The 19,545-nt window shown below is 37.3% G+C and overlaps 1 protein-coding gene across 3 annotated transcripts in view; it reads right to left on the bottom strand.

Annotated features, from left to right (window-relative positions):
- The window catches only part of Stau2 (staufen double-stranded RNA binding protein 2), a 310,719-nt gene that overhangs the window by 82,421 nt on the left and 208,753 nt on the right, over window positions 1-19,545 (bottom strand). For 2 of the 3 annotated variants that reach the window (XM_013028445.1, XM_013028447.1), the window contains one exon: window positions 13,357-13,470. The exons of the other annotated variant lie outside the window; for it this stretch is intronic. In XM_013028445.1, coding sequence (XP_012883899.1) covers window positions 13,357-13,470 — 114 coding nt within the window. The remainder of the gene's footprint in view (window positions 1-13,356; window positions 13,471-19,545) is intronic. 3 annotated transcript variants of the gene reach the window in all.

Here is a 19,545-nt window from a genome sequence, read left to right on the forward strand (position 1 = left end):
TGGCACCTTAAGTCTGTTATTGACTCACTCCAGTGAATTTTTCACTTCAGTTGTATTTTCCAAATGTAGATGTTCCATTTGATCTCGTTAATAATTTCCATGTCTGTGTATATAATCCTTGAATATATTTACTGTACTGTGTTGAGATCCTTATTTGCCAAGTCCCACATGTAGGCCCACTTATAAACACTTCCACTTATTTCTTTTTCCTATGACTATTGGACCCTTTTCTTTATATATCTTGTACTTTTCTGCTTAACTTTTAGATAGAATACGAGAGTAAGCTTGGATTTCAATGTCTTCTTGGGGATGTTGTTCTTGTTTATTAATATTCATGGACTAAATCTGTGGACTTCATCTTCTTCACAGTGCAAGGATTGGTGAATCTCTACTCCATTTTTTTTTAAATAAAATCTTTATTTAGGGACAACACTGGGGATTGAACTCAGGACCCTACATTTGCTGCCTAGCAAATGTTCTTGGCTGGGTATTTTTTAGATAGCTTCACTTCCTACCCGGGCACAGGCCTGAACAGCAATCTGCCTACATTAGGTCTCCCATCATTGCTGGGATCACAGGCATGTGCCACCACTTAGTTTCCCATCATGGAGTCAAATCTTAAGGACTTTTCTACCAGAGCTGGCCTCAAACTATGATCCTCCCAATCTCAGCCTTCCAAGTAGCTAGGCTTATTGGTATGAGCTTTATTTTTAAGCCTAGATAACTAGGGATCACTTCTGTGTCTTCATAGCTTAGTGGTCAAGCCAGTGTATAGTCAGTGATTGTGTTCAAACACCTTTTACCCTCTGTCAATGGATCTGTGTTTGGTTGGGGACCATATAAATAGTTCAGGTAGTTTTCAAGTATGCCAGGGCACATAATTTCTTCCAATCTCTCATGCATCTCTGCTGTATATGTTCAAAATTTCACAGTCAACTAGAGTGTAGAGATGATAGCTTAAGGCCTCTTCTATCTCCTCTACATATATATGAAGCCTTTTCATCAGCCTTTGTATAAATATACCAAGATCCCCTATAACTATAACATTTATCACTCCCTGATAAATTTCAGGTCAGTCTTGTGGCCCACTGTTGGCCCCAGACTACAATCTCAGGTCTACTGAGTTAACTAGTCTTTCTTGCCATTAGGCATATTGCTACAATGCTAACAGCAATGGGCTTTTCATGTTCCACTTCCTACCAAACAAGGCTACTCCTCCAGTGAAACTTCTGTTTTCATGCGTCTTCTTCATCTTGTAGAAGTACTATGCTGAGTCTGGAGGTCGGGGATAAGATTATTCTAGTCAGAAATACCACAGAGTCCTTCTATTCTTACCTGAAACATAAGTGTTTCCCATCGATAAATGTTTTTCAATTTATTGAATGTCTTTTATTAGTATGTAGTATTAAACTTGCTTTTTTGTAATTTTGTATAATTTTATTGTGATTTCTTAAGAGAATTTGCCCAGCTCTTACTCTGATTTGTGATAGTCTGTCTTCAAAACTATTTTTAATTTTCATTCTTTTGTACCCAGATGGCCTCAGGAAAATCTGTAGCTTTCCACAGGTCATCAGCAAGTAGGAGAGAAATTTTCTTCCCCACCAAAGTCAGGTCTGCATCTGGCAGCAGAATGATCTTGTCTTCCATGATTTTTTAATTTTTTTGGTAAGGGTTGGTGAGAGCAGTACTGTAGTTTGAACTCAGGGCCTCATACTTGCCAGGATGGCACAGTATCACTGAGACATGCTCCATCTCTCAGAATGATCGCAAGGACACCATCATAATCATATCCTTTGCTACAGAATGGTGCTGCTGTAAGAAACAAAAATTCTAAATTATCCAGCCCAGCTTTCAAGTTGTATTCAGCAAATGGAGCAATGGTATGCACTGGACACTACAGTGAAATGAACTGTATGGGTGGGGACAGGAGGAGAAAACTGGGAGAGAGCAAAGGAAGGGGTGACATTATCCAAAAAGAAATGTACTCTTTACCTTATGTAATAATAACCCCTCTGTACATCATCTTTATAATAATAAAAATTTAAATAATATAGTTAGTTGCCTTGACCTCATGCAACAATACTTATTCTAGGAACTTTCACAAAGCTAGGTTTTTTCTTTCCCCACATATTCTTTGCCAACTTCCATGCTTGTATCTTTCCTAATGTTGTTCCCCCATGTGAACTATCCTCATAATCTGTCCTTTAATTTTTGATTCATCCAGCTTCTAAAAGAAGCTGAATTGAGTGATTCCTTCTGCTCTTAACAACTCCTGTACTCCATAGCCTTTCAATATCTATAGAGGTTTGTTTTTTTTGGTGGTGTTATTGGGGCATTGATAAAATTTTTAAATCATTACTGTTACAAAACCATACTACTTTCTAGTTGGCTCTCAATTATTTCTCAATTATTTCCTGTATGTATTTTGTTATTTCTCCAGCAGTTTTTTTTCTTTGTGTGACTCTACTTTTTTAAACAATTTTAGGTCCATAGTCAAATTGAGCAGCAGTCACAGACAATTCCAATATAGCATGTGTCCAACTTCCAATGACACTCAATTTAAAGGCTTCTCTTTTACAATGTAAAAATGCTGCTTAGCTTTTTCTAGTCTAGTGTTGAATATATTAAACTCATGCTTAATATATGGCAACTGAATAAACCCAATAGTTTCCAGACTGTTGGGAGGTTCCAGAGCTCTAGGAGGTCTGTGAGGTCATAACAGCACAAGGTGAAAAATGAAGCAAGCAGCTACCTGCAAGAAGTAGGAAAATATTCTAACATTTCAACAATTGGGAAAGAATGGTCAGAGGACAGAGAATATCAGGTGTGCCAATAGGGACAATCTAAGTATTTGAATTTTGTAATAGCTGTAGAAGAAAATGTCCATACAATTGAATTCTATTCATCACGGACAGCTTGAGATTTAAGGAGAAATGTGAAAATGAGTCTCCAAAGTGTTAGATGCTAACTAGAACTGCTAATTGTAGCAATCAGGTAGGCAGCATAAAACTGTGGAGAGTGAAAAAAAAGTACCTATGGACAAAAATAAAGCAACAAGGCATACTGTAGATAAGTCAGCAGGAATGAGAGTTCAAAAGAAGTAGACAGGCTCACCCAAACAAATAGTAAGGAAATTTTAAGTAAAGATCCTAGTAGACACATACCAATTAGGAGACTCTGACTGCCAGATAACCTTCTGCCTGAAGTGACAATTTTCTTATATGCTTTCTATAAGCAATTCACCTATACTTAGGAAACCTTATGAGACAGGAACCTATGTGAAGGCTTAACCTCTTCTTCACAAGTGAGGGTAGAAGAATCAGAGATGAAACTAACCAGCACATCAGTGTTAACTGTAAATCTTGTTTCTTTGGATGCTGAAAATTGAATTCAAGACTGTGCACCCCAGGCACATTCTGTGCCATTGAGTGATACCTCCAGTCCTCTAAATTTGAGTGGTAGAGTTGTGGAATGTCTATCAAACAATACTGATCTGATCTAGGTTTACTGTACTGTTGATGAAGAGTAGCAGAACATTTTATCTAACCAAAAGAAAAAAAACCTTTATCTTGCTCTTGTAACTTTTCTTACATATGTAATATACTTGTGGCTTTAAAAATTCCCTCAGGCTAGGAGCAGTGGATCATGCATGTAATCCTAGGTACTTGGGACTCAAGAGATCAGGAGGCCAGCCAAGATTTAAAAAAAAAAAAAAGTTAACAAGATCCCCATCTCAACCAATAGCTGATGTACACACCTGTCATCACAACCATGCTGGAAGTATAAAAAGGAGGATTATAGTCTAGACCAACTCAAGCAAAAATATTCATATCCAAACAATAACTAAAGTAATAAAGGCTGAGGAGATCATTTAAGTAGTAGGGTACCTACTTCAAATTTATTTCAAACTTAGTTCAAACCCAGTCTTGCCAAACTAAGAAAAGAGGTTCTTTTAAACTTCTTGCAAAAGAGAAGCCAATTAACTAAAGAATATTTTTAAGTATATGATCTGAAAAGGCAATAACTCCAAACTTACAAAGAGCAGACCAAAGAATTATTAGCAATGAAAGAATAACACTGAAAAATTTTAAATATAACCTGTAACTAGTTTGTCCAAAATGGAATTCATGACTTAACTGACACTTTATTGCTAAGGGACAGAGAAGTACTATTTTTCACTTTGGGCTATAAATCATGCATAACACCATAAGTGGACTTTACGAGGAAGGTAATACTTTTTAGATTGTAGAAGTTACCTCCAGTGGGCAGTAAGGCTCTCAGATCTATGGTCTAGGGAACTGTATTCCACTGATTGTTACTTTACTAAGTCTATATAGCCAACAGTTTTCCACCATACACTTCATATACATTTAGCCAATTACATATGTATGGTATTTGTGGGTTTAATAATGTATTTGCTTATGATTCATTAGCGTAAACTGTTGATGAAAAAGGGCCTTAGATTATTTCCCCAGTGATCTTCAAGTTAACATCAAACTTAGAGATATACAGAATAAGAATATAATCCTGCATAAATATTTTAATTTAGAGGAACATTAAAAATTAGAACAGTTAATTAGAAATAATGGGACTACTGATATGGAACCTGTACACAGGTCCAAAACTGACAAAACTTATTAGAAAATCTAGAAGACCTTCTGTTTCTATTTAGACTTTGTCTCCTATGAAATCATGAACATAAAATTATCTAAACTGTGGTAAAACACTAAACTATAGACACACTAAGATGCAAAGTATATAACCACACTAATGGTCTTTTTATTATAACTGGGAAAAGTCAGTTTTTAAATACCTAAAATTTCAGACTTTTTTGCTGATTAAAATAGTTATTATTCATCATTCCAGGAAAAAAAGAAGTGGGAGAAGAAAGCAATGAGTAAGCTCATAGGTTTTGACTATAGTCCAAAATTATTTTACAGTTCAAATTAATAAGTCACTTGAGTGCACAATATCATTGGATATATGCAACCTCTTAGAAATGTGGTCATACTGTATTAAGCATAAATGAAATAATGAGTCAGTTATAAAATACGCAATACTCAATCTTCCTATTACCTTCTGTAACTTCCCTTCCTTAACTCTCTGCTGGTTCTGAAAACTGATTATACAACTGAAATGAAAGATCATTAAAGGAACATACAAACATCCCCTATTACTTAAAGAAAAGCCTGGCTATGGAGCATTTCTAGATGAGATTTCAGCAAGAAGTCAAAAGTAACCTTTGCTGCAGGCAAACTTTCTTTCAATGCTCTGTTGAATACTGATGAAGAGAGACTTGTTTATTATTCTCCTAGAGAATAAAATTGGTTTCCACTGTACAAAAAAAATTCCAAAACCCTCTATCTTATTGTGCTATATAGTATGGGCAGCATTTCCAGGACACTGACTCATTATAAAAGAGAACAAACTGACCATGTTTAACACAACATTTCATTCAAGATACAAAAGCTGAATATTAAGAGTTTCTTTCTTCTAATCTTAGGATTGAATTAGCAAATGACTTCCTGCGAAGGGGAAAACAGCAAATACTTTAACTGTGTAAGCAACACAGTCAACTGTAAATACTCATCTCTGTCATTTGAATGTGAGAGTAGCAATATCCACATATAATGGTTGTGGCTGCATTCCAATCAATGAATTTACTAAATTTGAATTCTATATGATTTTAACACCATGAATTTTTTTTAACTATTTAAAAATGTAAAAGCCATTCTTAGTTTAGGTAGTAGGCTGGTCCATCAATTACTTTCTAGTGGTGAGTGATATATATCTAATACAAATACACTATATATACACACTTTTTTTTTCATTGCTGAGGACTGAGCTCAGCTAAGCAATCTTCTACCACTGAGTTACATTCATTGCCCTTGATCTTTTTTTAAGACACAGGGTTGTTACGTAGCACAGGCTAGGCACAAACTTAGAAACCTCTTGCCTCAGCCTCCTGAATGCTGGGATTGCCCACAAGTACCATCACAGCCAGCTGCAAAGTATTTCTGAAAGCCATTGAACGTCCTAATTTATACATACATATATAGAATGGAACTTTTATCAAATAAAGTTGAAAGTTAACAAGAGAAAGTTTTTTTTTGAGAAAGTTTATTTCTATAATAAAGTGGTTAAGTTTCAAATAAACATTTTAAAATTGAAAAAACCAAAAATGAAAGCACTTTCCTTAAATAAACATCAACACACATTCAACATTAAAGTATATTTAGGCACCCTAATTTACCAAAAGTAAATTACTCAAAATTATATTTGAGTTCCGGGAGCTGCAGGATGCTCACAGCAGTAATCGCCATTGCCCTTGCTTTCCCGGGTCACAGCTCGCAGCACAGCTGGGTGCACAGACCTGGCAAAACCCTTCCACATCTGTGTGATAGCAAGCATACCAGCACCAGTGCAGCTACCTCTGCAGTGCTGATGTGGGTCTGCTGAGATGCAGTGTTGCCTCAATACACTTTATATTAATACAAGGTTATTGCTGGAAGCCTTGATCTGATTCTGAGGAAGGCATGGCCATCATTCCAGGTTCATGACTTGCATGCTATGTGGCAGGGGTCAGAATAAGGAGGCAGCCCTGCCTGATACTTGAAGTAGTTCAAGATACCAACAGGATATGATTGGCTAGAAAATTTAAAGATGGGGAATAGATTGATAGAAGAACAAGTTGAGATAGAATGAATTCCTAAGGACAGAATCATGTTTTCAGAATATGGGAATAATTTGTGGACAATATGCAGAAGTCTTGGGGTGATTTGAGGAAAAAAAATGTCTTTCTAGGGCCATTGTCAGAGAAAGCTTAGTAGGCCAAACTTTCTATTTCTTTCACCAGTTATACCTATTAACTTCTATCAAAATCCAAGCCATTCTACTTTCTTTAGAAATCCAATTTAATTTCATCCTTTAACAAGTACCTTGTAAGTGTTCAAGCAAAGACATGGGGCACAGTCAGGCGAGTAAGATCCTGTCCTGACAGCAAGGAGGCTGGGGCACACAAGCATGAGGAGACAAGGAGAGATAGTTTGCTAAGTGTGACCATGGGATAAGGTAAAAAATACAATGAAGGGCACAGGAAGGAGAGAGGGGGAATTCTCTCTTAGAGGTTCAGGAAAAGGCCTCCTGACTGGAGCAACAGATGTGTTTGTCTGACATAGCTCAGATCCCTCCTTGTGGATACAGCAGTACTGCCTTTGACTCAGAGGCCTAGTTTGCTCATCCTTTTTCAGGAGAGGATGAAGTGGAGGACAGCAGAGGTAAGAATTGGGAATACCAGGTGTCTTTGCTGACAACTGTAGCCAACGTAGGAGTTCTCTTTTAAACCTCCTTTGGTCTTTTTGCTATGTGAAAGTACAGAGCTCCTTACTTCTTAAGCCACTCAAAAGCATCCTGACTGATGCATTCCATTAGACTGTCATGACCGAAAGTTCTAGGGAGTATAGGCATCATCATTTAAGATATCTGGCACTCGGGGCTGGGAAAGTGGCTCAGCATGCATGAGGCCCTGGGTTTGATTCCTCAGCACCACATAAGCAGAAAAAGCCAGAAGTGGCGCTGTGGCTCAAGTGGTGGAGTTCTAGCCTTGAGCTGAAGAGCTGAGGGACAGTGCCCAGGCCTAGAGTTCAGGCCCCACTACCAAAAAAAAAGGTAAGACTTGCAAATTGTTACAGTTAAAGTAATTTTACAAAGTCTACTTATTTGTTACTTAACTTAAAATGAAGACTTAACTGGGTGAAGATGAAAGAAACCACAAAGGTAAGGACCTTTCTGACTTCTGAGCTGGACCAGTATAAGAAGAGATAGGAAAATACACTCAGTAATAACTAACAAGGACAAGAAATTATGTAGAGAGAAAATGAGGCTAAGAAAAGAAGGAATATAACTATTTCTAAGTAGGATATGATGGAACTATTGAGCACATTTCTCCAAGGCACAATTTAATGTGTTCTTCACTCAACTTGTATGTAAGGATGATCACTTATTCTCAAAACCACAATGCAATTTACAATTTTTACATTTTTAAAAACTGACTGTTCACCAAGGATTTAACCTAAAAGTCAATTATTTCTAACGGACTCCAACATAACCATTTGCTGTTAGTACACATTAGCTAGAACAATTTGTATCTGGAAATGTGAATGAACTACATTTTTGCCCTGGATGACTAAGCATTCTAAGCAAATGTAAAATTCTACTATCACATTTGCTGTGCTACATAGAACAAATACCACCAGAGCATTCTCAGACAGCTGAATGCTGGCCCCCTGGCCAAATGAAAATTCAGTTTCTAAGTGGGAAACTCCCAGCAGAGCTTTCCTCAGCCCAACAGAAATGGGCCTAGACCACTTTTTGAAAACTAACAATAATTCCAGGAAGTCTGGAGCAGCTCTAACTAGTTGCTGGCTTTTGAGGGAACTCTAAACCAGGTGCTGATTAAATCCAGTGCATTCCAAACTAGACCCAACATACCCAGCATTTGGAGAAGCAAAGAGACTGTACCTTTCCACATGTAACTCAGTCAATACTGTGGGAGCAACCAATAAAGCAACCAATCTGTTTTTTCTCCTTTAAAAATAGGTTTAGAGCTGAGAATATAGCTTAGTGGGAGAGTGCTTGCCTAGCATGCATGAAGTCCTGGGTTTAATTCCATAGTACCACATAAACAGAAAAAGCTGGAAGTGGCACTGTGGCTCAAGTGGTAGCCTTGAGCAAAAGCTCAGAGACAGTACCCAGGTTCTGAGTTCAAGCCCCAGGACTGGCAAAAAAAATACTAATAATAGGATTAGTTGGATATTATTTATATACAGTAACCTTTATCAATTTTAGAGTGAATGTGGCTAATGCAAACAGTTGTATATCTACCACTCCTATCAAAATAAAGCATTTCTATCACCTTTCTGCCCCAGGTTCTCTCATTACGCTCTCATCAGTCCCCCTCCATACTCCTAGCTCCTGGGAACCACCAATCAATTTCAAATCCCTACAGTTTTGCCTTTGCCAGAGTGTCACATGAATGGAATCTATGATATGAAGCCTTTTGGCTAGTTTCTTTCATTACCATGATGTAACTGGCCACAAGGCCCAAGGGATGGAGGCACAATCAGCGAACAAGAGAGAGACAAGAGCTGAGCTTGGAGAAGTGAAAGTGGCTTGGGTGCAATACCAGGCATGTTGCATTTTACAGTGTGCATGATAGGAAGTCACTAAAAGGCTTTCAGCAATTGAGTGATATGGTCTGATTAACTAAAAATATAATTTTAGCTATTTTATGAAATGCAGACCACGGTAGAATGGAAGTAGAAAAATGAAAACTAGTTTAGAGGCTAATGTATTCACCAAGGCTAAAAATGATGGTGACACCATGGCTCAAAGTGGCAGCCTTGAGCACAAAGAGCTCAAGGACAGTGCCCAGGCCCTGAGCTCAAACCCTGATCAATAAAAATAAAAAATAAATGATGGTGGCTTTAAGTAGAACAGAAATACTGGTAGTGGTAAAATATGGTCAGACCAGAGAGGTTGTTCAAGGAATTGCTGTCGGGACTGGGAGTAGCACACTGGGGAGAGAGGAGACCAAGAGGACATGAGCAATAGGAGTAACGTGGAACATTTACCAGGGCAAGTAGGGAAATGACTGGGAGGATGGAGGAGCAGGTTTGATTGGGAGAGGTGAAAACTTAAGAACTCCCTAAGTCTGGACACATTCAGTATATACATGTTCCCCTGTGCCCATTTTGCACCCCACCCCTGTATTTTACTTTGTCAGAGAATTTTCCGTTAACTCTTTAATACCATCTGTGAATGCGCCTGAGAGAACGCATTCAGTCTCTGCATCACTGATTCCTAGAGTTACACTTACAGACAGAAGATAAACTTAAAAGGTCCAAGGCAGGAGCACTCTTACACTTCTCTGCTTCAATTTCTGGATAGGTAAAAACCATCTGAGCTTAATGAGAAGACTACCTATAGATTTTATGTATTTTTTTTCCAAATTTATTGGCTCAATTGCACTGGCTCAAATGAATTAAGAACTGGTCCTTTTAATTATCATAACTTTCCTTTCTTTAAAGGATTTTCTTGTGTATTAGTAGATACAAACTAGTTGCAGAAAAAGCAGCTAGTGGTCCATCTTCTCCACCCGACGAGATCACGTTTACCCTGTTGGTGTAGTGGAGGAGTGAGCATCTGTCTGCATCAGGATGCAGAACAGATATTGATGCACCATGGAGAAAAGCGCATGACATGGGGATGTTCACTCCATGTCCACCTTCTTTGGGGAACTGAATTACCCAAGAATAAAAAGAGGAGCCCACACTCCTTAGTGTGCTTCTGAATCCCCCCAAAGTAGCGTTTGGTGCACAGCACTCTGACTTGAGTTGCAGAGCCAGAACCTGACCAATATCAACACAACTCTTGAAACTTTTGTTTTTATCTCAACTTTGTTTTCTACAATCTAGTTTAGCTGTATTTGCTTTAATGTGAAAATATCTATTTCATTAGCACAACATAAAAAGCCAAATTCCAGATTGATGTAGCAGAAGTCCTTTTGGAAATACCATTCTCCTGCAGCTATTAACAAACTTGTCTGTTACAAAACATCTCCACCAAGGACAGTGCAGTGCCTGGAGGAAAAGTGTTTTTTCCTAACTTGTGAAAATACCACATGAGCTAAGGGTAGCTCTGGACTTTGAGTCCCTTGGCACATAGATTTGGCACAAATGTAAACCCTCTTTACCAGGTCATAGATGAAGGCACTGAGTTCCCAAAGAGATGAAGAGATGAGGTTCCACAGCTAGCTCACGGCACAGTTGAGTGTGATCCTATCTCCCTTCCAGTGCTGTTTTCCTGCACTAGGCTACCTCTGCTAAGAGGATGCCTTTTTCACATGTGTGGTTACTGACATACTCTGTTCTTCAGAAGAGACCTTTCCAGGATGGGATTCCATATTGGTCTGGCTGTTTGCGTCTGCCAAGAGTGGACTGAGGGGATGGTGTTAAGAGTGTTAGCTCTAACTCTACACACGCATTTGCTAGCCTGTAAGTTTCCATGAGAGCAGGAAGCACACAGCTCATACTGTCACTCTGCATCCTCAGCACACAGTATGTGGCTGTTATAGTTTCATTCAGGAATCATATGACTATTTATTAGCTGCTTTAAGTTATGTCTCATATCTATAGTACTGCCTTCTGAGGCTAGGGCACACATTAGTGTAATAAAATCCTGAGAAACACTAGCGTAATCTCTAGCCATTTTCTAGATCAACATGCTATTTCTGCTTATTTTAGAATCATTTGACCAGAACAAAAAGTTCAGCCGCAGAATTATAAAATGACAGTACTAGCATGGACTTACAAGCTTCTTCCAAGTTCTTCACTTAACATTCCAGGAAACTGAGTCAGAGTGAAATGGCAGAATCTACCCAGGTAACTGTGGCTACCTGACACCATGATTGGTTCCTAAAACTCAGATTTTTTTCCCCCTGAAAACCAATTAGTTGCTTTTTCATGAGCACTACAAAATCTCTCCACCAATCAACAAATGATCATTACAAAGTCACAATGTCAGAGACATATGGGCTGCAAGGACATACCCTTAAAAAATGTTCACCTAGGGGGAGACACTTTCAAAAAGAAATATACTCATTACCTGACTTATGTAACTGTATGTAACCTCTCTTGTACACCACCTTTACAATAAAAAAAAAGAAAAAAAGTTCATCCAATTCTTGTTTGAGTTGGGCAATGATAAATTACGGGTTTGAAAAGATTCATCTTTTGTAGTACTAGGATTTGAACTCAGTGCCTAGAGCTTGCTAGGCACTTGAGTCATACTCCCAGACCTTTTTGCTTTAGTTTTTTTTTGGGGGGGGGTCCAGTGGTGGTGGGGCCTGAACTCTGGACCTGGGCGTTGTCCCTCAGCTCTTCAGCTCAAGGCTAGCGCTCTACCACTTGAGCCACAGCGCCACTTCTGGCTTTTTTCTTTTTGCTTATGTGGTGCTGAGGAGTTGAACCCAGGGCCTCAGGCATGCAAGGCAAGCGCTCTACCACTGAGCCACCTTCCCAGCCCCTTTGCTTTAGTTTTTTGCAAATAGGATCTTGCATTTTTGCTAGGGGCCAGTCTTTGATTTGTAACCCCAGTTAAGCATGATGCAGTACCTGGGATTTCAAGTAGGCACCACCATGCCTAGCCTGTTTGTTGAAATGGGGATCTTGCTTGCTCTCTGCCTCCTAAGTGGCTGGAATCAGAGGCATGAGCCACTGCATCTAGTCCTGAAAATATGCACTATTATATTCTTTTATTCTCTCCATGCAAGAGGTAGTACTTGAAAGAGAAAAGAATGTCTGAAGACTATTAGAAGTATTTGAATTATTGAGAAATGGATGTGAAATGAGTTATGCCTGTTCTGAATATGGTTATTTTAGAAAGCATAGCTGGTTAGTCAGAGTAAACTGTATATGTCTATTTACTCTGGCTGCAAACTAGAAATTCTATGACCTACATCATTAGTTTAATCTAATGTGTTGAGAACTTTAATTAAAAATATGTCTTATCTTATAAACAGGATATATCCCAAACAGCTATCCAAACAATCAAAGGAATGTGTTAAGAAACAATATAGTTTCATGTTTTCAGCTTTTTTTGAAACTAAAATTTAAAATAAAAAATGTCAATATTGGGGCTGAGAAGGTGGCTCAGTGGTAGAGTGCTTGCCTTGAATCCATGAGGCCCTGGGTTCAATTACTCAGCACCACATAAGCAGAAACAGCTGAAAATGGTACTGTGGCTCAAGTGGTAGAGCGCTAGCTTTGAGCTGAAGAGCTGAAGGACAAAGACTAGGCCCTGAGTTAAGGCCCCACAAGTGACAAAAAAAAATTCGATACTGGAAATTGGTTTTAATAATATCTCAAACTATGGAACAAAGTGATGGTTCTGAAGGTTCACATGGTTATTTTATATATAAAACAACACTTTTCAGCAGAACCACAAGATTCAATGTGATCTCCATTGTTCTACTGACAATGCCTCTCAGGTATAATTATGAAGATAAGACTAGGACATTTCTTCCTTATAAGAGAATTCTCTACTTAAATTAGTAATAAACTGCAAACCAAGATGTCTAAAAGAATTTGAATCACCTAAGACTTCTGATTCCCAAAACAAGTAATTCTGATTTTTCAAAATTCTAGCAAATGGCGTTTGTGGATAAGGTATAAAGGAAAGCAAAGTATGTGTGTGTGTGTACATGTGTGCGTGTGCATATACATTAGCTTCCATGTAGATGACCCCCAGTTTCTCAGCTGGGCCCTAATGCAGCAAAATGGCAGTGGCATATTATACCTGGTCATGGCTGGCTTCAATGGAGCTTCCAATAGCAAGGAAAGTCATCTGCACAGGGGCTAGGGTCAGACAGGTCACACATTCTTTGCCACTTTGTCTATCACAGTAGTGAACCTATAACAGAACACACGCAATCTGCTGAACACCATTATCTGGAGGGACCCAGATGCAAAAGGTCCTTTTGCAAAGGGAATAGATTTTTAAGAAATTTCCAAATGCTTTCTGTAGGACACAATTTAAATATTTCAAATCTTGTAGGAACCCTCTAGTAACTATGGAAAATATATTAATTCTATTTTGAAGTCTTGAGGGAGTTAAGAAATGCTATTTACTGTAGCTAGGTAGAGAAAGTTCACAGATAACTGTCACATCGATTTTTAAGCTCTAGCTTTTCATAATGCATAATGCATAAAGGACTCAAGCATAAATAAAAGTTCACTTGATCCTAATGGAACTTTGCCAACCTGAGTTTACACTCATCTTTAACTATGTAAATGTGGCTGCCACTTATTTAGTAGTGATATTCTTCTGTTTTTACATTATGGTCCCTACAAAATCACCACTATGTCACTATACTATGTTTGGTTTGAAATTTTGACATTATAATTAAATTAAATTGAAATGATTTGCAAAATGCAGACCAAAATAAGATTACCAAGTTATTATTTTTCTTTTAGTGGACTACAATTGACCATCATTAAAACCACATGTCAGACACTTGATCCAAGTGGGGCATAACAGGGCCAGAGAATAAGTCTATCTTCTCACTAAGAAAATACCCAGTCTTCAGTTTATCTACTTCTAAAAAATTCTTTCAGTAGTTTGAAATTATAAACTAACAAGTTAACACTGTTTTGACAAATGTACCTATAAAATAGAATATGAGATTCCTACTAATCACATTATGAAAAGGAAAACTATTTTCTTATTTATAACTGTTCCATTTGTTAAATGTAAAGGCGTAGGTAAAAAAAAATTGAATTTGTGAGGAAGAAATTTAAAATTTATAAAATTTCTTCTATGGGATTTTATTCTATCTACTTTTATTAGAGAATATGGAATGTACCAATTTTATCACAGATAATGTGAATTTGGAAATTACATTATGAGTTTTAACATAATGGCTTTTTAAAGCCAGTAAGATAGTTAAGAATGGACATCATTTTCTCTAGAAGTAAAGAAATTTCTTCCTGGGAATACATAAACAATGTTTAGAGTTTGAATCAAGTCAATATAAAAGGCCTGTTTCATAAGTACAATAAAAACTCTAGGAAGTGGGGGGGAAGTACAATAAAGATTTTGTCATAAAAAATTTCTTTCTAGTTTAACCTTAGAGAAAAAGATTTGACAACAGTCCTAATTCATTGTATTCTACCTCCTGAGAATACTAGAGCACAAGGTATATGAACTCAAGAATGTAGAATTCTTTATTAGGCATCAGCAAGGTATGATGAGAGAAAAAAAATCAAACATTACATAATAGGTTTAAGAAAAAGCTAATAAATGGTGATACTTTAATAGCTTCAGTTTTCATGAACTTTATAGACAAAATATTATGACAAGATATGTCTATAATATTTTGTCTATAAGGTAGTATTATAAAGTATGATCATTTTTCGTGTGTGTTTGCCAGTGCTGGGGCTTGAACTCAGAACCTGGGCCCTGTCCCTGAACTTTTATGCTCAAGGCTTGCATTTTAATACCTGAATCACACTCCACATACAGCTTTTTGGTAGTTAATTGGAGATAAAATTCTACAGACCTTCCTGCCCAGCTTGACTTTGAACTACAATCCTCAGATGTTAGCCTCCTAAGTAGCTAGGATTACAGACATGAACCACCAGTGACTAGCTTACCTTTTAAGACTTAACAAAATGTGAACTATGCATTCCATATCATTCTCCTAAATACAGAGTGAGAATGAACACAATTCTATATCAACTGGCTAATTACAGGTCTCTTCTTTCTTCTAGAGAAATGAAAACTAGAACAGGTAAAAATATAACAAGACAATTCTAGTGAAAAAGATAAACTTCAAAATGTTTTCATCAGTGGCTCAGATACCTTTGCTGGAAGATTTAATTTTCTCAGAATTGTAGTCAATTCACAATGAGCCTGCACAAATCTAGTACTATACTGTGTCCTGTGGACAGTCAATCTTAGTGTACATATGTAATACCTACATGAAAGATAAATGTGAAGGTGTCAAGCTCCAAAGACATCACAGCACTGGTACTAGTTCAGCATATGGATGCTTAGAATAGAAAATTTCCCAAGGTCCCAAAGCTATGACTAGCCAGATGACTCACAGAATGTATAGGAAAGAATTCTGTGGTAGCTTCCTAGAAACTTAAAAAAAAAAGATTTTGGGTGTGAGCTTCTTGTTTTTACCCATTTGTGTCAATGTTTGCTTGGAATGGAGATATTATATTAACATTTTGACATGAGGAAAACTAGACATGGCCTGGGAAGAGCTGGAAGGAAACTACCAGCCCTAGATGAAGCTTATACACTTTTACATGAGTAAGAATAACCTCTAATCTGCTTGTGTCTCTGCTTGTGAGAAAACTCACCCTGTTAAGATTTTTTCTATTGTCTAGTCCTGGTACCAAAACCAATAGCCAATCACAAAGGAATTCCAGAGAGCTGCCAATATTTAGGGATAGGCCTTATTCCCCTCCCTCATGCTCTAGAAGACTCAGCACAACTAGTCAACACCAAGAACATGTGGGAAGAGGAACAGAGTCAGAGGGAGGGAATCATCTGGTTGCCAGCGGTATGAGGAATGAAGTTCATCTAGTAGAAGGGGGAGAAGAGGGTGGGAATAGCTACACAAGGCTCTCACTGACATTTTGTTCACTGGAAGAAGGTTTGCTAAGAATGAGCCTGCAGTCCCCTCTCTGTTTGGGGTATGGAAATATATGCAGATACTGACATCTGGGAGTATGTTGAAGGGGTCTTAGGTATGAGTATACCCAAAGAAACAAAAAATTATGAAAGAAGGCATGTTTTCCTCCCATCTCCGCCGTCTTGTAGGAAAGGAAAGAGAATGTTGCCAGAAGCCAAGGACTACTAGGGTCAACCAAGTAACACCAACCAATGGAGTTAGTCAAGGGCATGATGCACTGACAAAGCCAAAGGAAAGATGGCTACCCCTCAGGGTCAAAGGGAGCTGGGAAAACCACAGGTATCATCATAAGGACATCAGCAGTGACAAAACCAGGTTAAAGGTGCCGTCTCTCTCTGCACCCTCCCACCCCCCCACCCCCGTCTCTCTCACACCCATCGCTCCAAGTCTCCCAAGATTAGAGGAGTAAGGTCATGAAACAGAAGAGGTGTGGAGAAATGTCTCAGGTCCAGACCAAACTCTCTCTCCACCAGCCACATGGTCAAAGAAGAGGAGAAAAAGAGGACACTGTACACTCCCCTCCTTCTTGGCTCTCTCCCTAAGCCAAAATGAATAGTTTGCATATGAATTTAATTACAATGAACTGGAGGAAGATTTATTTATTCACTCATTCATTTATTCATGCTGACTGAACCTAGATCTTTGTAAATGATAGGCAAATGCTCTACCACAGAAGTCCACTCTCACTCCCAACTCTTATATTCCATTTTTAAATTTAAATTTGAGTTGACAAGTTAACATAAGCATAGAAGAAAGCAGTGACTGAAGAAATACAAAAACATTCTATGTTTTCTATTACTGCACTGAGACTAATATACTGAATAAAAATATGTAGAAAATATAAACTGTTGTTTGAAGACCAATTTCAAAGTAAACAAAACAATAATATGCTGATAAAAGGACCTACGAAAAAAAGTATTTTACATACTTGACATGCCCACTAATAATGATCTTAGAAAAGAGAAATTGTGAATTAAAAAAATATGTGACATTTTGAAATTCATCTTTCTAAATGTATGATTCAAATAATTAGCAGGAATAAGAACTCTTCGGGCATTGTTTAAAGTAATTCAAACAATATATCTTTAAGAATGACAGAATATTTGCTAGAACAAAGCTGTGCTTCTACAATTATGGCCTCTGATGACATTTACAATGTCATAGAACCTGGATTTTGATAAAAGGAATAAAGGTATTTCTAAAACATTACAAACTCATTTTCTTACATTTTTCAAGATTTGCTGTTCATAAATCCTATCATTTTGCCACTTTCAATCCTCTAAAATGTGAGCAACTGATGTTGTAACTGATGTTGTAATACTTGTTCTGGAATTATAACCCTATCAACAACTATGAATTATTGGGAAAAAAAGTTCCACTAAAAGGTAACTCATGCTTTCTAATATATCAGTTAAATAACATGGCTTTGTTTTAAAATTGCAAAGATATAGTAACTTTTTGTTTTAAAGTAAGTTTTCTAGTTTGATTTGCAATTTAATAAGCCCAGACAAGATATTATACTTGTACATTCTGTTATCTAGAGAATGTGAAGATTTTTCCCCCTTGATTTTTTTCTTGCATTTTTTTTCTTTTTTCCCTTTCATGGTTTATCCCTTGTTGTCACTGTATTTTATTTTGGTACCTTGTGTATTATATATGCATTTACCTGAATTAGGGAAGGGAAGGGGAACAACAAAATGGTGAGATAAAGGACAAAGGAAGAACCAATGCAACAGTGATACTCACAGGACAGCATATTGGAAATGAACTGCACAACTTGAGGAAGGGGCATGGGGAAAGGGAAAGTGGGAGAAAATGAGGGAGGGTGTAACAGTGTTTGACTAGAAATGTATTCACTACCTTACATATATAACTGTAACTCCTCTGTATATCACCTTGACAATTAAATGAAATAAAGAGGTACAAATCACTGCAACTAGCCATACAATTTAATAAGTAAAATCCCGTAAGTCTTAAAATAATTTACATAATATGCATGAATGTGAATTTTTTCAAACCCATCTTATCCAAAAACAAAAACAAGAAAGTCCACAGTTTGTTGCAGGTCTGCAGTCCCTCGATATTGCAGAACTACAAAATTCCAGTAATGTCAGCAGGAAACTGGTTAAATGCCTGTCCAATGTGCTGAATCGCCACCTCCTGTAGGGCAAAATGAGGAGGCTTTGGAAAAGTCAGTTTAAAGGAAGTAGTTCATTAGATTGTTAAGGTGAGATGAAAGGATGAATGAACATTAGTATATAACAGAATCACCATGTCAAAAGACATTAGGTCTGATAAAGCACACCTTAGGCTCATTAACCAATAGTGTACTTCACAAGAGCCCGCACTTATGCCACCATGATTGCACAGAAGCCCTTCCCAGAAGAGCAAAGAAAGCCAAGAGCCAAAGCTCAGCAATAAATCATATCATGGCCACAACAGGATCAATTCTTGCCATTGGCACAGCAGCTATAGCAAACACCTAAATCTTTGCCAATACCATGTTCTTAGTGAGCCATAAAACAGATGGGTTTCATATTGACCAAAATAAAGAGATTAAGTTGGTCTTAAAGCATTTGTATTTTTTAAGATTACTTGATAATATGTAATATATAAATTATCTTCTTAGAGTTAACTATCTCAACTACAAATCTACATTCAGTTCTATCTAATAAAACATATGCATGAGTGATGGCATACATATGTATGAATTAATGTAATGAATTAACACATGTAATGAATTAATTCATAAGTGAGTGAAATTAGTTTATGAAAAGCATTTTCATAAATATGTATGGTATATATGTGCACACCGGAAGGAAACCAGGAGAATGACACAGAACTAGAGGGAATCAGGGAAAAACATACAACAGCAGGACCCATCAACTGCACTGGACATTGACCAAAATGAACTAAGCAACTCAATGGCAGCGATGGGAGGGAGGGAACAAGTGGGAAAGAGGGAACAGCTGATGCTATGCAAAAGAAAAGGAATGTACATAGCACCCAATGTGGAAGAAATAACTATATTGCAAAGCTCACAGAACTCATAAATGTTATAGACCATGATAGACAATTTGTCCTATGAAAGTTAGAATGTGTTTGTGACTTTAACTAAGCTTCACTATCTCACAATACTGTGAAATTTGAAAAATTATGTAACCACTTAATCACAATAATTTTTTTAAAAAAAGAAAAGCATTTTCATAAATATTACACCAGTGTGTAATAATATTTATAACATTTGTATTTATACATTATATATTATATATAATATTTAT

Source organism: Dipodomys ordii, unplaced genomic scaffold, assembly GCF_000151885.1.
Source record: "Dipodomys ordii isolate 6190 unplaced genomic scaffold, Dord_2.0 Scaffold109, whole genome shotgun sequence".
Lineage (NCBI taxonomy): Eukaryota > Metazoa > Chordata > Mammalia > Rodentia > Heteromyidae > Dipodomys > Dipodomys ordii.